This window comes from Sebastes umbrosus, chromosome 23, assembly GCF_015220745.1.
Source record: "Sebastes umbrosus isolate fSebUmb1 chromosome 23, fSebUmb1.pri, whole genome shotgun sequence".
NCBI lineage: Eukaryota > Metazoa > Chordata > Actinopteri > Perciformes > Sebastidae > Sebastes > Sebastes umbrosus.
This window is the reverse complement of record NC_051291.1, coordinates 9,536,177-9,562,150: the sequence shown is the minus strand read 5'-3', so window position 1 is coordinate 9,562,150 and position 25,974 is coordinate 9,536,177. Positions and strand designations below refer to the sequence as shown.

Sequence of the window (25,974 nt, the reverse complement as noted above, 5' to 3'; positions counted from 1 at the left end):
AAGGACAGAGATGTGAAACAGGAGTGAAGTGGAAGCAGGCAAGCAGCAGATGTGGAGCTGCCGGAGCCTCCTGGTCGGTCGACAGGAAGTCGGCCGCTGGGGAGCTCCATCAGAATGAGAAAGAGGGCATTAGAAGGAGAGAGAGCAGCCTGTTGCAGTCAGATAATTAGTCCACATGGCAATGAGCCCTAATCTGACTCACAGAGGGATAAATACAGAGAAAAGGAAACTTAGAAAGAGAGAGAGAGACAGAGAGGAGGAAGAGGAGGAGGAGGAGGAGGAGGATGCTGGCGTCACACTTTAACGGTTCTCTTTCTCCCTCGCTGGCAGAGGACTGGTTTGGACTGGTTGGTGTTCAGGGGTCACCACAGGACTCACATCAGCAAAAGACCACGAATGAATAGACACGGAGGAACACAGTCTGACCAGTTTCAGCCTGAATTTTGCCCACTTTGCCTTTTACATTGTATCCTGGTTACGATGGGTTTTTGGAGAAACAAACAAGCACGAATAAGTGGAAGTTAAGCTAATATTTAAAGGATCAGACAGGAGGAAACGTGTTTGCATATGCATTTGTTGGGGACTATTTTCAGCGGCGGATTAATCCACATTTGGTGCTCTAGAGAGTATTTGTGGCAGCAGGACGGTGTTTGTTGGGATTGAGTCAAAATAAACTACAGTGTGTTTGATCATGGTGAGGAAGGGACATGTCATTCAGTGCAATGTATTCTCATACAACGGTTCGTATGATATCTTACGAAAAGTTATTCCTCATTTTTTCTACGAATGTCCTGCAGTATGTGACGATATGTGTCAATTTCCGCTCCAGTCTTTTCAAAATAAACTTCCGTCTTCACAGGAAACAACTTGGTTAGGTTTAGGCAACAAAACTACTTGTCGGGAAATATTGTGGTTTGGGTTAAAATACGGAAGTGACGTAACTTAAGTACGGAAGTTACGTGACAAATTAATCAATAAAACACATAATACTTGTTAGTAGGATGAATATATTGTTGGTTTTGGTCTATTCACTGGATTTTCTTTGGATTTGTTGGCATTGACATTTGCATATAGAAAGATATCACCAGTCATATCTTTTAAGTTCACCTGAAATAAGTCAACTACTGGCAAAAAGTAACATATTTTGACTAATCCTGAGCTTCATACATAAAAGCTGAAGAGGTGACTGGTGCCCTCGGTATTAAACAAGTGCCATTAATTCTCTGTTAAGCATAATAAACAAAGGTTGCAACAAAATCTATGATTTACAATCAGGAGAGATTAATGTTCACAATAATACCGTCCAAAATCACTCTGCATGCTGTGAAAAATTAACAGACTCAGCGGTGCCAATTTCACCTCAGCTGCTTCAACAATAAAACAATTCACTGGGAAATGAAGCGTAGACAGCAAGGTTGCATCGTGTATAATAGATTCACTCTTTATGGGACACTGCTGCCTGCGGTCTTCATTAGAACTCATGGTGGGAAATCCATGAGTAAGCCATATATGATTCATGCCAATTCACATATTCTCAACCTGTTGACAAGCAGTCGGTAGATATGAGGTGAGAAACCTGTTGATGATGTGTGAGGAGAGAAGAAGGAAGAGTTATAAGAGTTATATATAAGCTATATAAGAGTTATATCAAGGTGTGACACTGTGGGGCTCATCTCAATTAGCAATATTGATAATGCAACATGGATTAATATTAATGTATTTTGTTACTCATGCTATTATTGTTTACTTCAGTTTGGTACGACAGTCCCCGTGATGCTTTTGGGGGATTGTAAACAGAGAGTTTGAGCCCCCTTTTAAGCCTTTATAAGTTAATATTTTGGCAAATTCACACCTTTAAAAGTATGCCAAATTAGCTATTAGTAGTTCCTATTTCTGTAAATTTTAAAAACATGATGATTCTCAGGCAAGTTCTGGAGTTATAAGTTCTTATGAACGTATTTTTGGATGTTTATTCGTGATGGAAATGGGAGATAATGTATCCCCGCAAAGAGTCAGTCTTACTGAATCTAAAAATGTGTGTTTCATGTCTTTGTGTTCGTATTTTACAGAGTTAGGTAATCAGGTGCTAAAGGTTTTAAAGTACCTTAATTGCCTCCATTTAACCTCCATTTCACCCTCATGCAGTATCTTTTGCCTCACATCTCCCCCTTCAACTCTCCCTCGGTTCAGAAACCTCGGCTCTATCAAAAAGCAGACAAAGATCAAGTGCACCCTGCGAGGTGCCAGATTGCCTATTTCACCCCTGTACCGGGTCACATGTGGCAACACTGAACGCCGCACTGATAGCAGCTTCATGTCGCTAACATGATTTGCTTTTCGAGCTGACCCCAGAGCAAGTCTGGGCTCTGCAAAAAAACAGACGCCGGCCATTGAAATGAAATTACACTGTGTTCATTGTGTCTATCAGATTGAATCTTTGCTTCCCTGCAGTCTCATAAGAGCACAGAGGAGGAAAAAAAAAAATCAAACTCTCCCTCCCCCTCCTCCTCCAAACTGTCAGAGCTTGACATTATTTCCCTCCTTCTTCTCCCTCGCCTGTTGAATAAAAACATCGTGCTATGCCACCAGACTTGAGGAGCTATTTTTCGCTAGCAGAAGCATGTAAATCAGTACATCTGTCACTGTTCGCATCCCCCTTTAACAAGCAGTTTTTTTGTAATTTGCAAAAGAGGATAATTGCTGTTATTACTGTTGATAAATGTGTGATTTAGCCGGTGAGTGCCCAGGTGGGAAAGAGGTCAATATCGTTAGAACAAACACACACAGAGAGAGAAGACAGAGGAAGGAACATAACAATAAAAAAAAGATCAGTCCATTCTGAAGTGGAGCTCCTGATTGAATCTGATTATCGCCGACGTCGAGGAGCTCGATGTGACGAGGAGAGGAGATGAGAGATGTAAAGTTGAGAGGAGACGGATGTGAAGAGGATCATCAGTGCCTGTTTAAGTGTTTCGACCACAGCTTGAGCTCAGAGAGGAGCTAATGGGCTGAATGGACTCGGTTGTGATTACGAGTCTGAAGTGTTGTTGTTTTGCAGCGTGGACAGGAAGATGGACTGAATGACAGAGGCCTATGAATACCAACAGATCTACTACAGAAACCTGACGTTTTTCAAAGCGAATCAGTTCTCTTTGACCCGACATGCAGCCAGAAATGACTCCTGGATGATTTAGAGGTGTTGGATAGAGGCCACGTACACCTCAGACATGTCCAGCCATGAGATCACACTATTACAGCTATGTTAAGGTTATACAGCCTGCCTCGATCTCTTGGTGCTCGACGCCTTTCCTTATTTATTTTTCCATATTTCTCCGTCTCCTCGCTGCCTGCCAGCCCATGAAATCGTCCTTCATTCAAATTCTGGTCAGGAATACTTAAACAGCAGAATCTAGCTTTGCTGTGTGCATGTTAATCAGAGCAGAACACGTGGAAGAAAACAAACAAAGAAGAGAATCTTTTTTATCCCTGTTTTATCTACATAAGCTCTCTCAATACGGCTCAGAGCCAAACAGTCACAGCTGCTGGACGGAGTTCTCTCGCAGACAAAAGGTCAACGTTTGTAATCGACCGTGATAGCACACAACGCTATCATCCAGAGGGTGTCATCTAAAAACAAATCACACGTCTTATTCTCAGAGCCCCTCAAACATCTCAGTTCAGACTATCACGCTCTAAGACATGAGGAGTGTCCCTCAAGATGGACTGTAACAGGGGGGGACGGACACGGTTCATTTTGTTCACCCACGACTAGCAAACCACCCCATGAACGACTCTTTTGGTCAGAGAAAAAGTCGGAATTACAATTCCGTCTCCTACTTCAGCACCACGGACAGCGCCATGGATTCATCAACACACAGCACTGCTGATATTTCAGAGCCATAGATCCTAACTTGCACAAACCTCAGTCAGATAAAAGGATCAATGAGTCAGGCAGACTAAACAAGTGGTTCTCAACCTGGGGGTCAACCTGATTATTCAACCCCTCTGTCCCTGCACTGTCTATGCTACTACGATGGAGGGGGGATGGCAGGTTAACTAGGGGCATTTTGGTCATTTTGCTAACAAGGGTGATGGCATCCCTCATCAACCCCGCCCCCTCAACTCACCTATACTGCCCGTAATGTCTGCACATCTGATGGGGGTCAAACGCCCAGAATGACCCACAAAGAGCTCTCCAGTCTGTGGCAAATCGCTGCCATCGCTTACAAAAACAGTAGCATCAACAGCAACGTTTACAGGGTTGTTTTCTCCTATTGGAACATTGTGAAGTGAACCAATTTCAGTAAAAGTGTAGCGAGAGGTAGGGTAGACAGATGGGGGATGTCGTTTCTGAGATTGGCATTCAACCAAGACACTTGAACTGTGGCTTTATGGCTCTACAGAGGCCAATGTTGGCTGGTGAGGCGGTTATTCAGTCAGTTGTTCCAACACTTTGGTCCCAGAGGAGGAGTTTCCGTGACATTTGACTTGACAAGCAGTTCAAAATGTGCTCTTTCAACACTTAAATACCTCTGAAACTAATGGCTGAACTTCCTTTATCCTTAGCTGTATGTTGAGATTATTATTATTATTGTCAACATGCTGAATATCTATGTGTAACCTGCGGTGTGTGCAGGTATAAACAGGAAGTATAAAGGTAAAATATGACATCCATTGATGTATCATAAGACCTGGATATGGCGCCACCGCTCAGGCTTGCCTCCAATTTTTTTCCAGTGGCCAATCGCCAATGTGGCCAAGCATTTTCCCCAGAGACCACCATTGTAAGAGAGACGTCTGTAAAACTGTTGACACCTCGAACTGCAAACAAGGTCGATTATGACTCTTTCTATTCTGAGTTTTTGATCCATGGAGGTTTTATATTTGTAAAACATTCCTTGAGTCGAGAAAAGCGATTTTAAAATCTGTGACGTCATCACAATGTAAAGTCTATGAGCCGAGACACAAAAGGTGAATATGGGTAAAAACTAATAGATATGATTACTTACAATAAGACAATTATTTATTTGTATTACAAGTTTTATGAAATCTTGTGCTTAAATATGCAAATGAGGCTAATCTATTTAATGCTAACTGTTGGTGAGTTTAGGAGAAATAGAAAAAGTATTAAAATAAACACCTAAATGTGTATTTTGGATGTTTTCTTTCCGCTTATGGAAGCAAAATAGCCCAAAATCTCGAAATTGACCGATGCATGAAAAAATGATTTTTTTTGCCAGGGTTATCTCGCCCTAAGCTTCTGCAGATGCTTTGTTGCTCCACTGGACCGTCTCGTAAAGCAACAGTCCAGATGGGTTGTTCATCTTGCTTTAATGTGCTGGAAGATGCAAATGAGTCTAATATATTTAAACAGTTGACACCCACCTGCTCTTTTTAGTTATAATTTTGTCTTTATGGGTAGCCCAAGACGTGTTCTCATTACGGATATTACCCAAGAGTTTATTCTCTAAAACTACTCAATAGAGATTTACCCTGAATTGTGACGGGTAATATGATAAGAAGTCAAATTATACATGATACATGCTGCACTCTTTTATATTTTCCTACTTTGTACTGAAACTGCTGCACAACAGATTCCCTTGGGATGAATAAAGTTCTCTTATCTTTTGAACTTGCCTTAAAGATCCTTAAAAAAAACACCTTGAAGGAAAGCAAATACTTTGTGTTTTATTAATGCCGAGACTCTGCTGGTGTTGGGTGAGCATGCTGTCTGAAAGTCTGTATACCCAGACTCTCTACTGGTGAACAGCAATGTGATTATAGAGGAACAGGCAGCGTAAATATAATTTACTCTTTTATATAACAGCCAGTCATGGGCGGCCACATGTTGTTTTGAAACTGTGGAAATCTGTCATCAAGATCAACACATGAGTATTAAATATATACAGCTAAATTGTAACACAGAGGTAATACATATGTAGTGTTTCTGTAGTCTTTTTTAAGTGCATTGACTCTACAGGGCGTGCACCTGCTTTCATCTTTTAGTCTTTTCTTTCCCCGACACCTGAAAAGTGTGTGTTATCAAATCAAATGGCCACCATACTAGTAATCCTTTCATGTGTGCTGACAGTGATGACCTGAAAGCGTCTCTCGAATTGGCTTCTATGACATACTGTGACCTTTATTTCAGATAGTTTGGAAAGCTTGTTTTCTTTTTTCACTGAAGCTAGAGTTAGCAATTTAAATCTCAATGTTATTTCGTGTGGAGGAGGAGGAAGAGGAAGAAGAGGAGGAGGAGGATCTGAAATGCCACAGCCGAAGCTACGCTCTTTTAAATCTGTACCCCACCTCAGCGTCCTCAGTTAAAATAGCTACAGACTGATGGCTTTTGGCTTAAAAATTATTATATTCTGTGTGACTCATCTAGAGAGAATTTTTGGTGACGAGCAGATCTAATGCCAGAACTTCAGGCTATAGCTATACATAACCCAGCGTCTGTCAACAACAGCTCCACAGAGGACAGCCTCACTCGCTTCACCCGCAAACACAGATAGTGGACGCTCATTTATGACCTGTGTGAGGCTTCTCAAGGCTGGTCACGCTCATATACCACGTTATATCAGAATAGCTACCTGTTGGGTTAAAAGATTTATTCCCTAACTTCACATCTTGTTCCCTTGTACCTACAGTTATGTGTAGATAAGTACTATAGTGGTACACCAAAAATGACCCTGTAAATTGGAGGGAATTACGTCAAAGGCCGTCATCTAAATTGATACCAATATTTTTGTGTGTATGGAGCATAGACTGTATATAAGAAGTGGACGTAGTCACTGTGACGTCACCCATTGTTTTGAAAACTGCCGTTTTGCCTTTGCCATCTTGTTTTTTTGCAACCAGAAGTGACACGAGAGGGTGGAGCTAAGTACAACCGAACGCTGAATTAGACATTTTTTGGTGAGCAAAAGGGTCTTTCATTAACTTTCATGAAGTGGAAACACACTGTGAAAGGGTTAAAGTTGTAAAACGGAAACACGGACAACTCCCAGATTGGACAACACAGCCACGTCCTAAAGCATCCCCTGCTTTATGGTCTATTTGACTCTAAATGGAACCATAATTTACTAAATGAACATCATGCTGTATTGAAGAAGACTTGAAACTAGCGATTGAGACCATAAACTCATGTTTACAATGTTTACTGAGGTAATATATAAAGTGAGAAGTAGGCTCATTTTCTCATAGACTTCTATACAATCAGACTTCTTTTTGCAACCAGAGGAGTCGCCCCCTGCTGGCTGTTAGAAAGAATGCAGGTTTAAGACACTTCCACATTGGCTTCACTTTTCAGACCCGGAGGTTCCCAAGCCTGAAAGCTTTATTCCCTCTCAATACCAGTGCTCGAATTTGAATAAAAAGGACTGTAACTTAGCAATCTGCACAGCATGCATATGCAGTATTAGAGGGTGAAAATCATGCACGAAACATTAATTTGATGGTACTAATCAGTAATTTGTAATACAATCCATTAAGTCATGCACACAAATGATCTCTTCCCCAGCTCTATCTATGCAGACAATTTATGGAGAGACGATTTTCTTTCTTACATTGAGTAGGCCTATTTTTCTCCAACGCCTAAATTACTAACTTCATTAAGTGTACCTGCACTTAATATGTAAATAAGTAAAGCTGCTCAGTTAGACAGAAATCTTACTCACTGGTACTCGATACTGGTGAGTAATGGTCTAATTAAAGCACTACTCCAGAGCTTCTATACAAATATATGGAGTTGCTGATTTTGTGTAATGAAGCCAGTATTTCTCTTGAAATAAACACGCAACAGTAGTGAAATGGTGTAGTTCACTTTGTATATAATGCAGATTAGATTAATTCTATCATTTCTCTGTATGGGGACTGATTTTAACCTGCATAAATGTGCATAAATAAGCTTCATCATTGCTGTTGTGATAGGAAGATATCATGTTCTCTGAACGTGCAGATAATCTGGAGTTATGCTGACATGTTCCTTTAACTCAGTGACCTACATATCTTTTTTTTTTTCCAGATTAAATGTATCTTGCGTCACAAGCTTTCTGTGACGTACTCCATTGAGATAATAATACCATTTATACTAAGTATTAATCTTTTTACCATGCAAGCAGACGTCACATATCTTCTGACATACACTGAAGCTAGACAGTTGTCTCCTCACATTGTTCAACTCTAATTATCCTGGATTTAATGTGACTTTAAGTGTCACATTGTCTCAGTGTTTCACTAAGCGTATATGTAGGGCTGCAACTAATAATTATTTGTATTTTTCTTTTTTTATTAATGTGCTGATTATTTTCTCGATTAACTGGTTAATCACTTGGTCAATAACATCAGTAAACATTAAAAAATATCCATCCTAGTGTCTCAGAATCCAAGATGACATCTTAAAATGTCTTGTTTTGTCCGACCAGCAATTCAAAACCAAAAAACATTCAATTTCCTATAATGTAGGGCTTAGAAAACAGCAAAGTCTCACATTTGAGAACCTGTCACCATCAATTTTTAGGCACTTTTGCCTGAAAAATGACTAAAACGATTGCACAAGCATTCCCTTTCTTGGACAGATCCTATTTTTTTTGTGCAAAATTGGACTATTTCTACTTGTTGCTAAGAAATCCTGCCATCTGACATCCGTTTCTCTTGTGTCTCCCCCTCTAGCAACCTCACAACATCGTCCAACGCCGCCTAATGGAGGGAAACATCACGCGGCTGCGAGGGGAGGCCCGGGACGCCAACGCCAGGATTCGCTCCCCGCTGGCCGACAACAAGGACGGAGCAGCTGACGCCGAGGAGAGGAGCGAGAGCACCGCCGACGACTCCACGGAGGAGAGGGAGTCTCTGGAGGAAAGCGAGAGGAGCTTACGGTCGGACGAGGAGGACGACAGCAGCGAAGCCGGAGCCAGACGGACAGCGGAGAAGAGCGAGGGCACGGAGAGCTCGACCCTCCTCACAGCTCTGGTTGTTCAATGCAAGGTACAGTATGATGCACTCTCTCTCCTCGCTCGCATTCAACGCTTTTACACTTTCTACTACTGCATAAAATCAAAAGAAGATACAAAGACAGCACCGTTCTGCTCCCATGACTCATCCCTTAAAGCCCACTCTTCATTTGTTCTCCCTTTACAACTCATCAAAAGCTTGGCAGGGCGCAGCGGCTGTCTGGTATGAGGAGAACAACAGATAACTGAGTCATGGTGACTGAAAGTTCAACCTGGTTAACACGTCCTCATGGGTCCCCAAATGGACTAAATGTAGGTTACAGGAGAAGGGCTAGAAATGCACAAAGTGTGTGGTCCTCGGAACTAAAAGAGGGAAACAATACGAAGAAATAAGCATTAAAGTTTGTGCAGCAGCCCACTGAAACCCATGAAGCTCTCACTTTGGGGCTAGTTTTTGCTCACATAAAATAAAACTAAATTTATGGCTGCAAACATCTGCTACTGCATCAGTGTGGTTTCTCTAAATCTGTTTAAATAACAAAGGAATCAGGGTTTGCCTGCATGGTGCTCGCTGTAGATTTGTCCCCAGGGTGGATTGGCAACTCCCGTAAAAACAACAGCACAGCGATATGCACACATCAGTGGTTGTGGACATTGCACACTAGTGAGCAAAGGAACTGGTGCATGACAAAGCTGATGCACCTCTCACCCCTCATTTCCTGTCAACTCTTTACTAGCTGCTATCAATAAAGTCACAAAAACTTATTTAGGATAAGTATAAGTTTGGGAGACTCACAAGAAACAGATTTAAGAAAAGATGGACAGAACTTGGCTGAGTTGTACGGACTCTTAGTTCCTAGTTTGGGGTCAAGCACTTAATCCTACATTTCTCATAATGCAACTCAATGGGGTTTTCCAGTGTGTTTTCACGAAAAGGTGTGTGAATGACACGATAATGCGCAAGGTATTCAGCGTGCAATAAGAACGCCTTTTGTAGAAGGGACCCTACAGAGAAATAAAACGTTTTTCTTACCTTTCGCTTGATCCGGTCTGTTTTGTTATTGCGTGTCTTGCTTGGAGAAGCCTCGTTCTCCAACTTTCACTCACGTTTCCATCGTTGTCTTTCTGCAACCAGTCACAAGACACAATAAAACTTTTTATTTCTCTGTAGGGTCCTTTCCATAATGTTGTCAGACACTTATATTAAGAATCTGAACTTGTCAGAGGCTAAAACGAGAACTTTTAGTGGACGTACATTGACGGTACCAGGTGGCCCCAAATGATCACATTACAGCCCATTTAGTGGCTACTGTCTGCAACGTTCGCTCTCAATACTAGACCAATTTACAAAATTGTTGTCCCCATTAGACACTTAGACACAAAAACATGGGAAAATAGGCTCCAGGTTGAAATATACTGATGTTCCTCCTTTCATAAATGACCCTAAACCCTTTGAAAAGTCTTTGAGATATCTGCAGCTGTAAACAAAACAAAGTAGAAAATTGCACCATTATGCATGCAGGGACTCAGTATTCATGCTTTGTATTAAATGTCTTGTCTTACAATTCGTCTGAAACACATTAGGCATTAATGGGTGTCTGGTTTTCACAAGGAGATGCTCCCTGTGGTCCCCGATCTAACACAAACACAGTCAACAGTCCAATGACTAATGTATGCAGAAAGATGCTTTAGTCCGTCAACAGATTTTTCATATGGAGCCACCAGAGACGGCTGATACTTAATGTTTTAACACAATGTCGGTTAAAACGGTGATGTTTTACATGAAGCATCTGCTTGGATTAACAAAAAGACACGTTCATTATATTATAGAATAACTGACATTACATAATAGGTACAGAGTTTGATTACTCGTTTACCAAGCAAAAGTGACCCAAAAATTAAGTGATTCCAGCTGGATTTGCTGCTTTTATCAGTTTTACATAATTGTAAATTTAATAAATTTGGGGTTTGGATTGTTGATCAGACAAATTAAGCAATCTGATGATCTCACCACGGACTTTTGGACATTTGTTTTTAGTATTTTCTGACATTTATGGACTAAACTATTAAGTAATTAATCAAAAGATGAATAAATAATGAAAATAAGTTGCATTATTTCATCAAATTCTCTGTTAAATCTAACACAGGACACCTTTTTGGAGTCTGATTATTAGAGAGAATTGTAGCCGTGTATGACACCAAGGACGGAGATATTCTTTATCCTTTGAAAGAAATCAATACAGCGATCAAACAACTGCTATTCCCTGTGCTGTTAAAAGTGTGTAGCACAGCGTCTGTGAGTGCGAGTGTATTTAAAATTAGTAGCCCACTTCAGACTTTTCTGGTAGATTCAGCATTTTCCCCTATTACTCATTGTGCTTTGCTCGGTTTTATCATCAACTTATTAAATACAAAGTGTTCCTCAGTTACTCATTCGGCAGCTATTTTTAAACTTCAGGATTTCTGAACCGCCTGGACTGAGACAACAGAGCAGCTTTGTGGGTCTGCTGATAACACAGAGGACAAAGGAGGCCCAGCTCAGTCTGCACTGAGTACGAGAGATCAAAACAAGGCTCATGGAAACTGAAGGTGTTTATTTCCAAGAGGGAGAAAAATCCTTGGGTCGGGTGGATAAGGTATTGATTTACGACGGAGAGGGAAAGATATACAGACACGTTCTCTGGAAGCTGGACAACTGCTGGACAGTAAAAAACACAGTAGATGTTATAAAGTCTCTTTATATATAAGGTAATTGTTTCTGACTTAAGTAGACTTAAAAATGGGCTTCATCATAACATCTTAAATTAAGTTTAATTTCTTTTACATAAAAGGTTAAAAGAAATTTTTGAAAAGGGTCACATGTCGATGTGTCCTTGAGCGAGACACTTAACCACAAATTGCTTAGCCATCGGGGTGTGAATGAGTATTTAGATTAGATCCTGATGGGCAAAGTTGGCACCTTGCACGGCAGCCTCCGCCATCAGTGTGTGAATGAATGGGTGAATGCTGATATGTAGTGTAAAGTGCTTTGAGTGGTCGGAAGACTAGAAAAGCGATATATAAATGCAAGTCCATTTACCATTTATTTAAATGGACAATGTTTTGATCCAAATCAGGTCCCTGTCAGGTTAAATTGTTAAAAAAATATCACTACTTCCATATACGACCCGGTCTCACAGAAAGAAGTATAAATCAGCCTGTTCTCATTCCTAGGGCGTCAAATACTGGCGCTTTGTCACAGCCGTCGTTGGTAGTATGACGCACCAAGCATGAGCCGCACCGGGCGATCCATTAACTACAATGTAAACCTATCCGCGTCAATATTAAACGCCCAGAGAAAGTGCGCCGGGAGTGTGGTGACGTAGTTTAAAGAGCAAAAAGACACACCGGGCGGACTTTCATCCAGGAGGCCGCTGTTCGTGTCCGTGAGTCACGTTACAATCAGCTGTTCGTTTTCACTGTACAAACGTAATCATTTTAAGTCCAACCATGTTGTCTCTTCCTTAACCTAAGTGCAGAGATTTTATTACCAGTACCAAGGCAAGTGTTTTTGTTTACTTCACAACATTAAGCACGTGTTTACAGCGACCGAAAAGAGTGGCACCAAGGGGTCTGACATCAGTATATGACGAGTTGACTTAGGTTTAGGCTTTAAGTTTAGGAAAATCGTCATGGTTGGGCTTAAAATAAGTATGTAAACTAAGTAAAATACGTACAGAAACTACGTAACATAAGTACCGGAAAAAACGTCACAAATGTCACTAACTAATGTAACTAATAAAACAAAACACTGGTCTCCTGGTTGAAAGTCGCGTGTTTTCTATATTTGCCTCTGAGATGTAGCCAGTGGAGTAAAAGCATACAGTTGCAATAGCTTTGTACTTACATGTGGTGTGAATGTACTGTAAGTGTTCTCTGTCTAAACTGAGCGTTTAAAAGGATTAATAGCACGCTTATAATATTAGTATTCACAGATCATCAAGGTCCAGTATTGTGACTGCTCTGCCTTCAGGACTTTAACCTTTTTCCATTACAACTACACTAAAATACCAAGAATGTTACCATTTCTTGAACTGCAGTTTATCTGAAAGCAAAAATCAGAAAAAAGCATAAGAGTGAAAGACCATATAGAGTAATATAGCTAAGATATATCTGCATTTTATAATGGAAAACATATTTAATTCATACATGGTGTGATACACAATGTGTGGGTGGTGCCAGCATACTGCTTATCTAACATGCATGCAGAGCTACTGTATGTTCTGAACACAATCTTCATTCTATTATTTTATATTTTTACCCACGAACACGTTCCTACTCATGAGCAGGCTGCATGGCATCAAGCAAGAGGAAGCTGAATAGAAAAAGGCCATTACAGAGAACATTGCAGTCCCCATAAACCATTACAATCTGCTGCACTGTGGACTTTCCTCTTGTCATATGAAGTGCCCTGCAGGCAACAGAGTGACTGAGAGATGCAGAAGAAGAGAAATGTCTGTGGAAATTAGGACAAGCTGCCTGTTAGCATTAGCTACTGCTGTAAAACTCCAGCTTGAATTATGGGGGAAATCTGATTTTTGAAATACACTTATTTGCTTTTTTTCGTTTGCAGAGAGTTAGATGAGATGATACCACTCACATATCTGTCCTTTAAGTAGGAAGCTACAGCCAGAAGACGTTTTTTTGGCCACTTTGGGGCAGCGGAAACAAGTAGATATGACAAACGTCTTAGTTGCTTAGTTGCTTATTTACACATCCAGCAGAAATGGAGCAAAATTAGGACTAATTTGGAGTCATGTTTGTGTCCATCTGATGAATGTGAGTCCAATATTCACTCTCTTTTAGCTCTGTATTTGGTCTCCACACTCCTGAGGGAATCATCTGGCTCTTTAGCTGATTAATGCTCGACTATGTTCACCAGCTAGTTGCTAACTATGCCTGTCTGCTGGTCGGTGATGGACAGTTAGTGTACAGTGGGTTTTTAGAGCTTTACTGCTGAAAACAGCTGCATGATGCTATGAGAGCAGTGGGAGTGAACTAAAACAGTGAAGTTGGTGGCCAGAAAACCAAAACAATGAGATAAAAGAGGTGAGGGGAAGTGCGATATTTTCTGTGGGTTTGTCAGCACGAGCAGCGCCTTGAGTTTTGAGTTTGTAAAATGAATCATGTGGCTTGTCATAGATCACTTTTCTTGTCAGTGTGTTTGTGTTGTTTGTTTGGTTAATGAGTTACATGCACTTATGACTCACTTGGTTAATATTTCATGCTTTGGTGATGTATTTGAGATCATTAAGTCTGCAAAATCAAAGTGCACTAAACAAACCGAAGAATAAGCATCTTGTCGGGAAATAGAGTCAGCAACAACAACTCAACACATCAGCTAATAATATTATACAAAATAACTCATGTGATCTGTAATGGTATACAGAATGTCCTTACTGGTTTATTTGTAACTTGATTATTAACTGTTGAACCAAACGCCTGCAGGACGAATAACGATTTAGAGTCCGACACATAATCAATATAAGTTCCAAACGCAAACATTTGACTCAAGCAAACCTTCTAAAAACAAGAGCCAACTTTGTTTTGTTTGCGCAAAGTTCATTAACAGTCGACTTGGATTACATTTTTCAGTTTGGCAGTTTCACAACGACGTGGGAGCCAAATGGATTTTGCTCAAAAGAAAAGAGAGATCAGTGGTTATGAAAGGCTCCCCAGAGTTGTGTTAATGTGCTGTTTGTGACTGGTTGTTTCCCCGCGTGCTGCGGTGCCAGACCGGAGTGGAAAAAAAATCACACTGTGACACCAAAATCCCCCCCCCCCCATCTGTCTTCCCCACAGTGCTGCGAGACCGAAGTCAAGGCATCGATCAACACCGGCAGTCAACATAACCACATCTCCACCTCCTGCTGCCAGAGGCTGGGGTAAGAAACCCCCCACTCTCAACTGCAAACGACACATACAGTATACTAAAAGTCATCTTTTAAAACAGTTTACTAAGTGCTTTGACAATCAAAATCGACACTGATAAAAGTAAAAGTAACATCAAGAAAAGGCCTAAATATAACAGGATAGGAACATTAAAATAACTGGCTAAAAAAATGAGCTTTTAGGATGGATTTAATAACGACTAATATAAGCTCTTAAGGCAGGTTTTTCCACATCCTTAAACACCCGACATCACCTTCATCTTTAAGAAAAGATATTAAAATGTCAAGTAAAGCTCAGTCGTTAGAAATAGAATCTGCAGCTGCACTAAGACGACGTGACATTTTGTCCTCATCTTAATTTCAAATCAGCTTTAAAAAAGGCAACAGGCAAATAGTAAAAGCTGCTAATATCGACGTACTGTTTGTCTTCATCATGCTAGTTAATGAAATCCCTGCTGCACAAACTTTTGATTGACATTATAATGAAAAGCTAAACCGAGTGACACATAATGAGAAAAACTATTTCTGGGAGACAGCTGCAGAATAAAATGAAATTAAATGTTGTAAAAAAAGTTTTAGATTTGAACTCCTGAAGGTTTTATTTTGTGTCTGTGTGTGTGTGTTGTTAGACTGGTGGCCAGTCAGGACAGTTCACCATGTGGTGACAGCAGCTCAGTGACGGGTCTGCAGCTGCAGCTGGGCAGACAGACGGTCCAGTGTTCAGCCTATGTCAAAGGTAAGAATCACACTATGAGAGTGCTAATATAAGAAAATAAAGTAAAACTATTTTAATTATTTGGATTTCTTAGTTAACAAGTGGCCAACTTAACTAACGTTCGTTCTGTGCCTGCGTGTGAGGAAATAACTCTCCATACCATAGACTGTATAAAGATGAACGTCATGACAGCTGCCCAAAAGTGAAGCCAAAACATCTGGATCGCCCCCTGCTGGCTGGCTGCAGTATAGGTCATAAAGCCCTCCATGTTAGCGGATGGGAGATGGGCCAAACTAAAAAGTGAAAGTACACGTCAAATACATTTTTCCCAAAAATGGTTTCTGTCATTTTAGGTACTTCTTATCACGCTAATGTTCAAGTGTTCATTTTCCTGATAAGTTTGGTTTTAATTAGTTATTTGATGCTATAAAAAGGGGACGAGACGTCATGATTGAGCCGTGCTCGGCTCGCGATTGATTTGGGTGTAAGGGGCGGGACCTCGTTACCACGGCTCCACCCCCCCGATCACTACTGCGCAGACTCTGGCTCCAAATAACATCAAAATCTCAAGCTGGCCGCTTCCTTATCCGGGATATTAAGGCTTCACTTCTGTACATTTGTAGGAAGTGGAGATGCGTCGTTCATTTATATACAGTCTATGCTCCATTCCAGCAGGTGGCAATAGTCTGTAATTGTCATTCGAAAAGGGAAACCAGAAGCTGTTACAAGCTGTTGTTGTTGAAACAAAGCAGCGTCATGGGCTGGCTAGTGGCAGCACCGCAAAAACTAGGGCCAAAGTTATTCAATTTCATCCTGAGGGGGACATGAATGTGTATACCAAATGTTACGGCAATCCATCCAACAGTTGGAAATATATTTCACTCAAAACCACAAATGTGAACCTCATGGTGCCACTAGAAGAAAAGTCAGGCGGTCACAAAAGTCAGTAGGCGTCATCGTCAACCCATCAAATAGATGTTGAACTGCTGCTACCGTAACTTGGCAACTCAATGTTTTTACCTCAGGGGGACATTTGAGTGGTCACAAATGGAGCTAGTGATTTTCCAGTTGTCACAACATCTGTTCATAAGTATAATAAATGCAGTAGTAGAGAAACGCGAGTTCACCTGCTGTGTCGTTTTTCTGCAGAGATTCTGTCAAAAGAGATTTTGAGTTGGATGATATGACCTCGTCTCTGTACTTAACATTCAGACAGCACATCCTATTTTCTCCTCTTAAAAGCAGCCAGGCAGAAACTTCCATTAAATAAAAAGGACAGCTGGGTCGACAAGAATATGTTAAAGAAATAAACGTCTGTTTGGCTGATCTTTCCCACTTTATATTGCCAATGCAGCCCAATAATGTCGTATGCACTCTTTATGAAAGCTTTTAAATGAGCTGCTCTAAGAGTGTCAGGTAGCTTCTTTTGAGGGGAAAATCGCTCTGTGCAGAAAAAGAAAGTGGGAAGATAATTATCATGAGCAGTAATTGTCACCATGGCTGAACAGATAAGGAACAAAACTTCATTAGCAGAAAATCCAACTACTGAAGACACCGTTAATGAGGAATTTTCTCTGATTGATTTTAGGAGATAAGAGGTCGCTGATCCAAACACGAACAACAACTGCAGATTATAAATAAAAGTGGTCTAAAAGAAGGAGAGGAAAAAAGTGCAACTGTATCATCTGAGTCCCTTTGCATCACTGTCAGGCTCTGGAAGGGAATGCCAGAGGTTATTTCTGTCATGAAGACGGTTGCTTTCCTTTTAAGGAAGCTTTTAAAGCTTCATTATTGTATGTTTTGGGTTTCTGCTTTTTCTGCTTTTGTAAGACGTATCACTTCCTGTGCAGGTGAGCACATCTGTCATGGATGTTTAGAACTGCAAGAGTAAACGTTTTCATGAATAGGCGCTAGAGATGTGCCTGAACACCAGTTTTATACATCAATACCGTGACTATCGCCTCACAGAAACCTGCCTCAAATAGCAGTTTTATGTTGAATAACTACAAAGAAGCAGCCACAGCAGGGCCATAGAATGCATGGTTCTAGCTAATCTGGCCAAAACTTGCTCTGCTAACATTAACTTAGTATTAAGATGGTCCACAGTCCGTCACTATTATGTTCTGTTCTCAGTCTTTTAAAAATGATTTGCCTGTTATCAAATCATTAAAGGGGCATTATCAGCCTCATAGATATGGGTCAGTAGGGGCCTGCTACACCTACTAGTAGGTTTTATCATCGATTCACATGGGAGATCACCAAAAGAGGTAATAAAAGAAGACAACGGCAACTTCTAGCGACTTTCACCATGTGAAACCAACAACAAGTAGTTGTCTTTGTGTTCACAACCTTAAATTTTACTTTTTAAACATACTTATTTTAACCTTTTTCCCTAACCTGAACTGTTGTTTTTGCCTAAACCTAAACATGCTGCTTTATTTGTGTTCAAAACATAACATTTCATTCAGTTTTACAACGTGTCAGAACGTGTTGATTTTAAGTTTCACTTTCACAACGTAGTAGGTATAGCAGGCCCCTATTGACCCATATCTATGAGGCTTTTGAAGACACATACACATTGATAACGCACATTTAATGAGCTGATAACAGTAGAATCGGGTGCAAGAAGAGACACAAACAACATGCTGCATTAAAAGTAATTGTTGTAAAGTAACTGTTGCTTCAAATTTACTGTACAGACATGAGTGTGGTATTAAACTTCTCATCGAACTCTCGGCAAGAAAGTGAATTAATGTATTTCCAAAAAAGACAAACTATTCCTTCAAAGTCAGAGCTCCAAACCATTAAATTATAGAAATATAATTGTGTCCTTGCTCTGATTCATCCTGACCTTCTCCTTGTTATCTGGTCCTCACAAAGATGAAAAGACAAAGACCACACACACAGTTATTTATGTTGCAGTTCCTGTCTTGACCTACTCCTTAATTCCTCCGTACCAGTGAATGATGACTCTAATTCAATCCCAGCGCCCGACTCTTTCACCGACAATAAATTCTCATAGAGCTCCTACCCATCCTCACAAGTACATACGCTTATCAGCACTCATTAACACAAGAATGAATAATTTAGTTGTGTTGGCGCTTTAACCTGGATTCAGCCTAATGTATGCATTTTCAGATGAGAGTGTTCATGACTGGGAATCATAAAATTCAGCTTCTTTCTCTTTTCTCTTTCAGAGGATGAGGCGTTTGAGCTGTGCCTGGGTCTTCAGACTCTGCTGGAACTTAAAGTAAGGTCCTCATTTGCTTTGCTAATATTTCATGAGCCTTATCATCTTTTTTTGGTGTGTTTTTTTAAAGAACCAGCAGCCTGAAACGGACACATGGCTTTTAAGGACAGAAGAAGAAGAAAATTAAATGCTTCTGTAGTAGAAAAATTGCCATTTTGTGGGGGACAGACGGAGGCAGAAATTCCTAAAAACAGATGCACTGAATGGTGTTATCTAAGGGGAAAAGGCTGGGCGGTGTTATTTTAGTGGCACCGCTATCTGCTAGATCCCCATTGTGCAGGTAAAACCCAGATAAGAGCGAATTGAAGACATCGTGTGAGGTTGAATTTTGAATTTGCACATTAGAAAATGCAATTCAAACATCATTGGCAAACTGAGGGCAGTGCTTTCTGTTATTTCACTATTCCATCTGGTTAATATCCTCCTAAAATCTAATTAGAAAAGGACTTGAGGGTATTAAAGGATCATGTGCTCCTTTTTCTTAATTTTGTATATTAGCCCTTAAGGACTATGTAATGTAAAATGAACATTTCCCTCCAAGCTGAACCCAGTGCTGAGCTCGCTCCGCAAATATAAAAACAATATAGTAAATAATTATGATTACTGGTAAACTATCATAGGGTTTATTGGAAATATTTATCAGAGACTTCAAAAGCAACTGATCCCCGCTTTCTACTGAAGGACTCAGAGAACATCGTCCTCATGTTCATCGTATCCACATAGTTCATATTAAAAATAAACTTCTTTGTCTTTACATAAGTACGTAAGTTACGTGACAAATAAATCAACACATATGTATTTCAATTACAGTGCATTACTTTTGTAGGTATAGCTACGAAACACATTTTTTGGTGATTATAGCAGCTTCTGGAGATATACATGGGAAACCATGGGAACCAACCACCACTAATGATGTTTCACTATGCGTTTCCTCTCGCAGTGCTGCCTGGACCTGAGCAGCCGGGTCCTGAAGCTGCAGGGCTGCGGCGAGGAGCTGCCCTTCCTGAACCCTTCGACCGACAGCCAGTGCCAACACGACACCAACGAGAACCTGTGAGCCCGACTCGACGGCGGCGACCACTTCCTCCAATCTACACTGGTTGCAGCAACGTGGCGAAGCGCGATGCCGTTTGTGTCTGGACGAGTCCGATCGCAGTGACACTGCCAGAACATGGACGAGCACTCGCCACCGTTGTTTCTTGAGTTTACATCATCGTGTTTGTAGAATTAAGACATTCACCATGATTATCTCTTATATTAAATTAGTCTAGTTTACAGAGCGGGGGAACGCCGCCTGTTATGAGCTGATCTGATCTCTGAGAGTCTAATCATTCTTTATGATTATATATTGTATATTCACACCAATTCCTCTGTTGAGCTGCTTGGGTACGCTGATGTGCTCTCTAAAAGGGAATTATAATCATTTAAAGTGAACTTTAGTGGAATATTTTGTGATTTGGCTGTACGGAAATTACTTTAAGTCATCAGTCAAGTAAATAAAAAAAAGTGTTAATGTAAATCATTTCAGTTTAGATGGTGTGAAAGGAATAGTTTTATACTTTGGGACGTATGCTAATTTTCTTACCAAGTTATATGAGAAGATACAACGCTCATGTCTGTATGGTAGATACAGCCAGCAGCCAGTTAGCTTAGCATAAAGACTGGAAACAAGGGGAAACAGCTAGCCTGGCTCTGTCCAAAGGTTGACAAAATCCACCTACAAGCACCTTTAAAGTTCACTAATTAACTTGATACACCTCTGTTTAATCCGTACAAACACTGAAATGTTAAGACACAAGTTGCAGTTTTATGGTAAAGGTAATCTGCAACTTGCCATTTGCCATTTCAGTGTTCGTACTAGGGATGTCACAATACCAGAAATTTAGTAGTCGATACCAATACCAGTGAAATTCCATGATTCTCGACAACGATTTGATACCGCGGTAAAAAACAAAAGTAAAACAATAAATCCCATGTACTTCAACATCATACTGTGTTTTTTAGGAAGTTCAACAGGTCATAATTCTCTCTCTATTATCTATTTTATATTGCTGTGAAAACATCTCCTTCAAACAAAAACTACATTTTACAAGATTACATTTGAACATATCATGATAACGTTAAAATTTCCCTTCATTTTTACTGAATAGAGCCTGAGCGCATCATAATGTAAGTCAATGGCACCTCCCATGTTGAAATCGGCGCTCCTCTTTCCGATTTCAACACAGATTTGTTGTTCGCCATGTAGCGTTGATAGTGAGTTTACTGCGTCCAAAACACATTTTCTATCGTCCCCAGGACAACGGGACGATGCTAGTCTCGATCCCTGACGGTACCTGTGGTAGGCTACTGTAGAAAAACGAGTACCGTCACATTTTCAGAATTTTGGCATCAACTTGGTATCGAAGTTCTTGTGACATCCCTAGTTTGTACGGATTAAACCAGCGGCTCCTAACCTTTTTTAACTTGGACGGAGCCAGGCTAGCTCTTTCCCCCTGTTTCCAGTCTTTATGCTAAGCTAAGTTAACCAGCTGCTGGCTGAAGCTTCATATTTCCCTGACAGACATTAGAGAGAGGTATCAATCTTCTCACTGTACTCTCGTCAAGAATGAATAAGCGTATTTCCAAATTGTCAAACTATTCCTTGAAGAATTAACATGATCCGTCTAAAAAGTGTCGGTACTCAGGATCCCCCTCTCCAGTGTGTTGAAAGGAGAAGTTTTTTGAAGTCTTGTGTAGGTTTGCACCGGGCTACCTCTTTAAAAAAAACAAGGACGGGTTCTTATCCTGAATTTAAAAAAAGAGATCTGAGGAAAACACCTTTTTCTGATGTACTTATATTCAGCTTTATAAAACCCCCTTTACTCTCTTTCCCCATCAAAAGACTGATTCTAGTTTTCCAGGAGCAGTCTTTTACTAGACTGAATTACAGTAGTTCCCTGTAAATCCCCTCTAATAAAAATAGACTTCAGGCCAGCCAGCGAAACATACATTTGACTCAGCTACAGAAATGTCAGAAACATTCCATCTGCATGACTTTGTAAAGTTCTGCCTTTGTATAAGTCTGCATGTTTGTGTACTATCGTCTGAAGGGGCTGTATGTGTGTGTTTATGTGTGTGTGTGTGCGTTAGGGAGTCAAAGCAGGGCTTTTTTCATGCCTTGTTTTGGTTTCACACGGGAAAAAGTGGAATATATTCCCCCCCAAAACCGGTCCATCGAGCTCCGGTCAGAACAAGCTGCCAAAAGCTGATCCCAGCTGCCTTCCCTCTCTGCCTCTATCAGGAGATTATCACCACTCGACTCGGCTGAGGCTGCGCTCTGTGCCAAGGCCCCTCTTCACGCTTCATCTTTATTCGGTCTTTTTCGTGTATTTACCACCTTTTTTCTTGCTGATGTTATTCACTTTGACGCCTCATGTTTGTCACAAGACGAACTCCCCACTCCAGTGCCACCTGCCTCTCTCTCAGTGTTTTCATAGTGTGGAGAATCAGGAAACTGCCTCAGATCATGCTGTGCTTTAACAACACCTGAGCCGTGCCGTGCTTTTTTGACTGTGCTACAGTATCCATCGGACCTCTCCGCGGAGGTCATCCACACGTAGATTTGTTTCTCTTTGATGTGCTAGTGACCTTCCTACGCCGTACGTATGAGAGGAATCGATGTATGACAGAAATTTATTTTTGGTGTTTTCTCTTCTTCTGAAACAGTATTTTCTCTGCCTAATAAAAATATGTATTCTGGCTAGCTCTGGTTGTATTCATAATCTTAATATTAGCTGACAAAGTGCGGAGGGAGTGACGGGGGCCGATTTGGAGGCGCAGAGCATCATTATGTGAAAGGGCAGCCGTTTAATCTCCGTCTGTCTGAATAATGTGAACCAGCAGACTGGTTGTGGGAGGGCTCCACGAGGAGACAGACTCGTTTTTACTGGACTTCACATTGATTCTCATGGTCTGTACTCGCCTACACCCCTGTACTGTATGTGCCCTTCGCTGGTACATCCTGCTATATTAAGAACCCGTCATGTCAGAACAGAGAAAGCAGATGTTCCCACAGCATCAGGGGGCTTCAGCAGTTGATCCCTCTCACCATTGAAGGCTATATTGCCCTTCTTCCATGACACAGATAGAAGAAAGTCCCAAGACAAGTCTTTCAGTCTGAAGTCCAGCTTTAAAGGAGCAGTGTGTAGGATTTAGTGGCATCTAGTAGTGTGGTTGCAGATTGCCGCCAACTGAATATACCTCTGCTCACCCCTCCCTTTACTAGCGTGTGGGAGAATTTACGGTGGCCTTCAGGTAACATAAATACTTGAAAGGCTCTTGCTGGCAGTGCACAACTCAGTCGGCAGAAAAAATGTTGGCATTGTACGTTTCCTCAAACCACGGGATACGTTGAATGTTGACGTTTCTGAACCAAAAATATGTTTCATATCAGCCTTGTATCACGCTTGCGGAAACGCACAGTGCCACGTGGTTAACGTTGGACAACGATTGGTTAGGTTTAGGCAACAAATGTATTTGGTTAAGGTCAGAAAAAAGATCATGGTTTGTGTTCAAATAATGACGTAACGCAATAACCAACCCTGTCTCCTACAAAATTACGTTCCCATACAACTAAACTGCATTCTCAATTACGTTTCGAGGGAAACCTATTTTTTCTCCCAGATTACGGTCACAGTTGTAAACAGTTTTAACCACGTGGTTATTTAACGTCGTAAACTGAAACAAAACAAAACAACTTGGTTAGGTTTACTAAAAATACATCATGGTTTGGTTTAAAATGACTATATTTATTACGTAAGTAGGCTACGGACGTTAATTAAAATAAGTAAATGTTGACTTTACATCACGTTGACTCACGCGGGACTCAAACAGCGGTTTCCTGGGTGAAAGTCCTGTGTTTGTTTGACTGTTTGACCCATCCATCCATCCGTCCTCCAATCCGCCCTCAGTGGACTTTCTCATGTGTTATACTATACTCTGTTATTACCATGCATCTTTCAATGATGCTTGGTTGATATATTACATCACTTGCTCTGACTGAATGCAAAAACGTCAACATTCAACGTAACCATGGTTTACAGAAACGTACAATGCCAACATTTTTTCCATGGTGGACTCCTTGAAGAGGACCCGCTCCCTATGTGTAGATATGAAGGGCTCATTCTAAGCTAACGAAAACACAACAATTTTAAGTTTCAGGTGATTATACACTAATGAAAACATAGTTATTAGTATTATACTCCATTCCTACAGGCTGTTCCTTTAAGTCCTGGAGGGGAAGTCAAGTCTCAGGTCTTCATAATCAAGAGGTCTCTCCTGTCTCTGAATGCTGACCAGAATGATGTGTTAATGGTGTTTGAAGTCCTTTCCAAGCACAGGCCTCACAATTGAATATTCAAGCTGGTGCTAAACTGAACTATAAACAAGACAATAAATTAAATTGATAATTAATAATTTGCAAGTACCAGCTTCTTAAATGTGAGTGCTTTTCTCCATTTTATAATATTTATATTAAATATAATCCTCCCTATTTTCTAACATTTTATAGACTTAATGAAAAATCAAGCAATATTACTAATTGATGGTGAAAGTTTAGTTGCAGCCCTAATTCAAGCTTTGTGTGTTGCTGTCTTGTTTATTTTGTATTGATCTATGTATTTACTAGATCCAAATGTGAAACTTGAACGTTAGAAATATAAAAACTTGACTCAAGTCTACTGGTAGTCACGTCTCAGTCAAGTCAAAGTCTTTATGAACTGACTCAACCCATGTACTGTATTATTATATCATTATAATAATGATGGCACTGTGACAAGACCGAGAAAAAACAATATTAGACGGCAAAACTAATGAGACCAGACGGTAAAGCTACAGGTGCACAGCTACAGAAATGTCTAACTAAATTAGTCACCATAGAACAAATCCTCCACTGCCGTTATGTTTTGGTTCAGAGACACATCTGCATTCGATCGGTATTTCATTTCTGGTTCGACACGGCTGTTTCCTCACAAACTACATTCATCTTGTCAGAGCTGTCGGGCGATGCTATTTCTTTCTGTTTGTTCAGGCTCTGTGTGACTGCTCCCGGCACCTGCAAGCCATGAAGGGAAGACGTGGAAAGAACATCACAGGAACATGAAATTACAACAAACCTTGTTAGAGAAGATCCCCCTCAATACGCCCCCTCCCTTGTTTTGAGTCACTTTGAGCACCACATCCTGTCAGCGCTGCAGCAGGTAACACCTCTGCTAGGAAAGCACCATTAGTCACAGATTCTCTCTCTCTGCTCGTATCTTTAGACATTTACACAGCAGAAGCTTTGTGTCAAAACCACAAACTGATCACTAGAGACCATGAAAAGATCATGAAAAGAAATGTGTTGACTTTCTGACCTTTAAGTTGAGCTTTAGGCAGCAGGTGTTGCATAAAGCAACGCATCTCATCCTCCCATACAGTATGCATGTCTCATTTAGAGGGCAGATGTTGACTAGAGGTTGCAGTAGAGTAGAGGGGGGCTCACTGATCTGCAGCCGGGGATGACTAATATAAATCTGCACCCAGAGGACACACAGCAACACGGTGATCTCCCCAGGCTTTCAGTGCCCACTAGACTCACAGTGCACGGCCTGTGTGCTTAACCACCCATGTTATTGTATTTATGGTTAATTAGTGAGTGAGAAGAGCGTGGACATGTCCTCAGAATAAAACATTTATGAGTTATTATAATGATTGTAGTCTCGTTTCAAGTGTCAAATGCATTTAAAGGAGTCAGCTTGATGTTATTCTATAACCCGTTAATGCAAATTTGTTTTAACGCCATTAATTTATTAAGCAATTAATCTTCCCGAGGTTGTAGCAGACTCAGTTTTAAAGCTAGAGTGAAGATACTGTCATCATATGAAACTAGAAAACCTAAGGAATCCATTGGTACCAACCATGTCATACTAGCTCGTCGCAAAGGAGGTTAAATAACGCTCCACAATTATGCTAAATTTTGGTGAGGAAAAACTGTAATGTCCATTTTCAAAGGGGTCCCTTGACCTCTGACCTCAAGATATGTGAATGAAAATGGGTTCTATGGGTACCCACGAGTCTCCCCTTTACAGACATGCCCACTTTATG

General features: G+C 40.7%; 1 protein-coding gene across 2 annotated transcripts in view; it reads left to right on the top strand.

Moving 5' to 3' along the window:
• The window catches only part of nrip2 (nuclear receptor interacting protein 2), a 32,375-nt gene extending 9,781 nt beyond the window's left edge, over positions 1–22,594 (top strand). The window contains exons 2-6 of one of the 2 annotated variants that reach the window (XM_037759804.1): positions 8,674–8,988; positions 14,796–14,878; positions 15,514–15,620; positions 18,797–18,849; positions 19,790–22,594. In XM_037759804.1, the coding sequence (XP_037615732.1) occupies positions 8,674–8,988; positions 14,796–14,878; positions 15,514–15,620; positions 18,797–18,849; positions 19,790–19,906 (675 nt within the window). In that variant the 3' untranslated portion in view covers positions 19,907–22,594. Of the gene's footprint in view, positions 1–8,673; positions 8,989–14,795; positions 14,879–15,513; positions 15,621–17,187; positions 17,663–18,796; positions 18,850–19,789 lie in introns of those variants that run through there. The other variant, XM_037759805.1, reaches the window with a different exon arrangement.
• Positions 22,595–25,974: the final 3,380 nt, after the last annotated feature.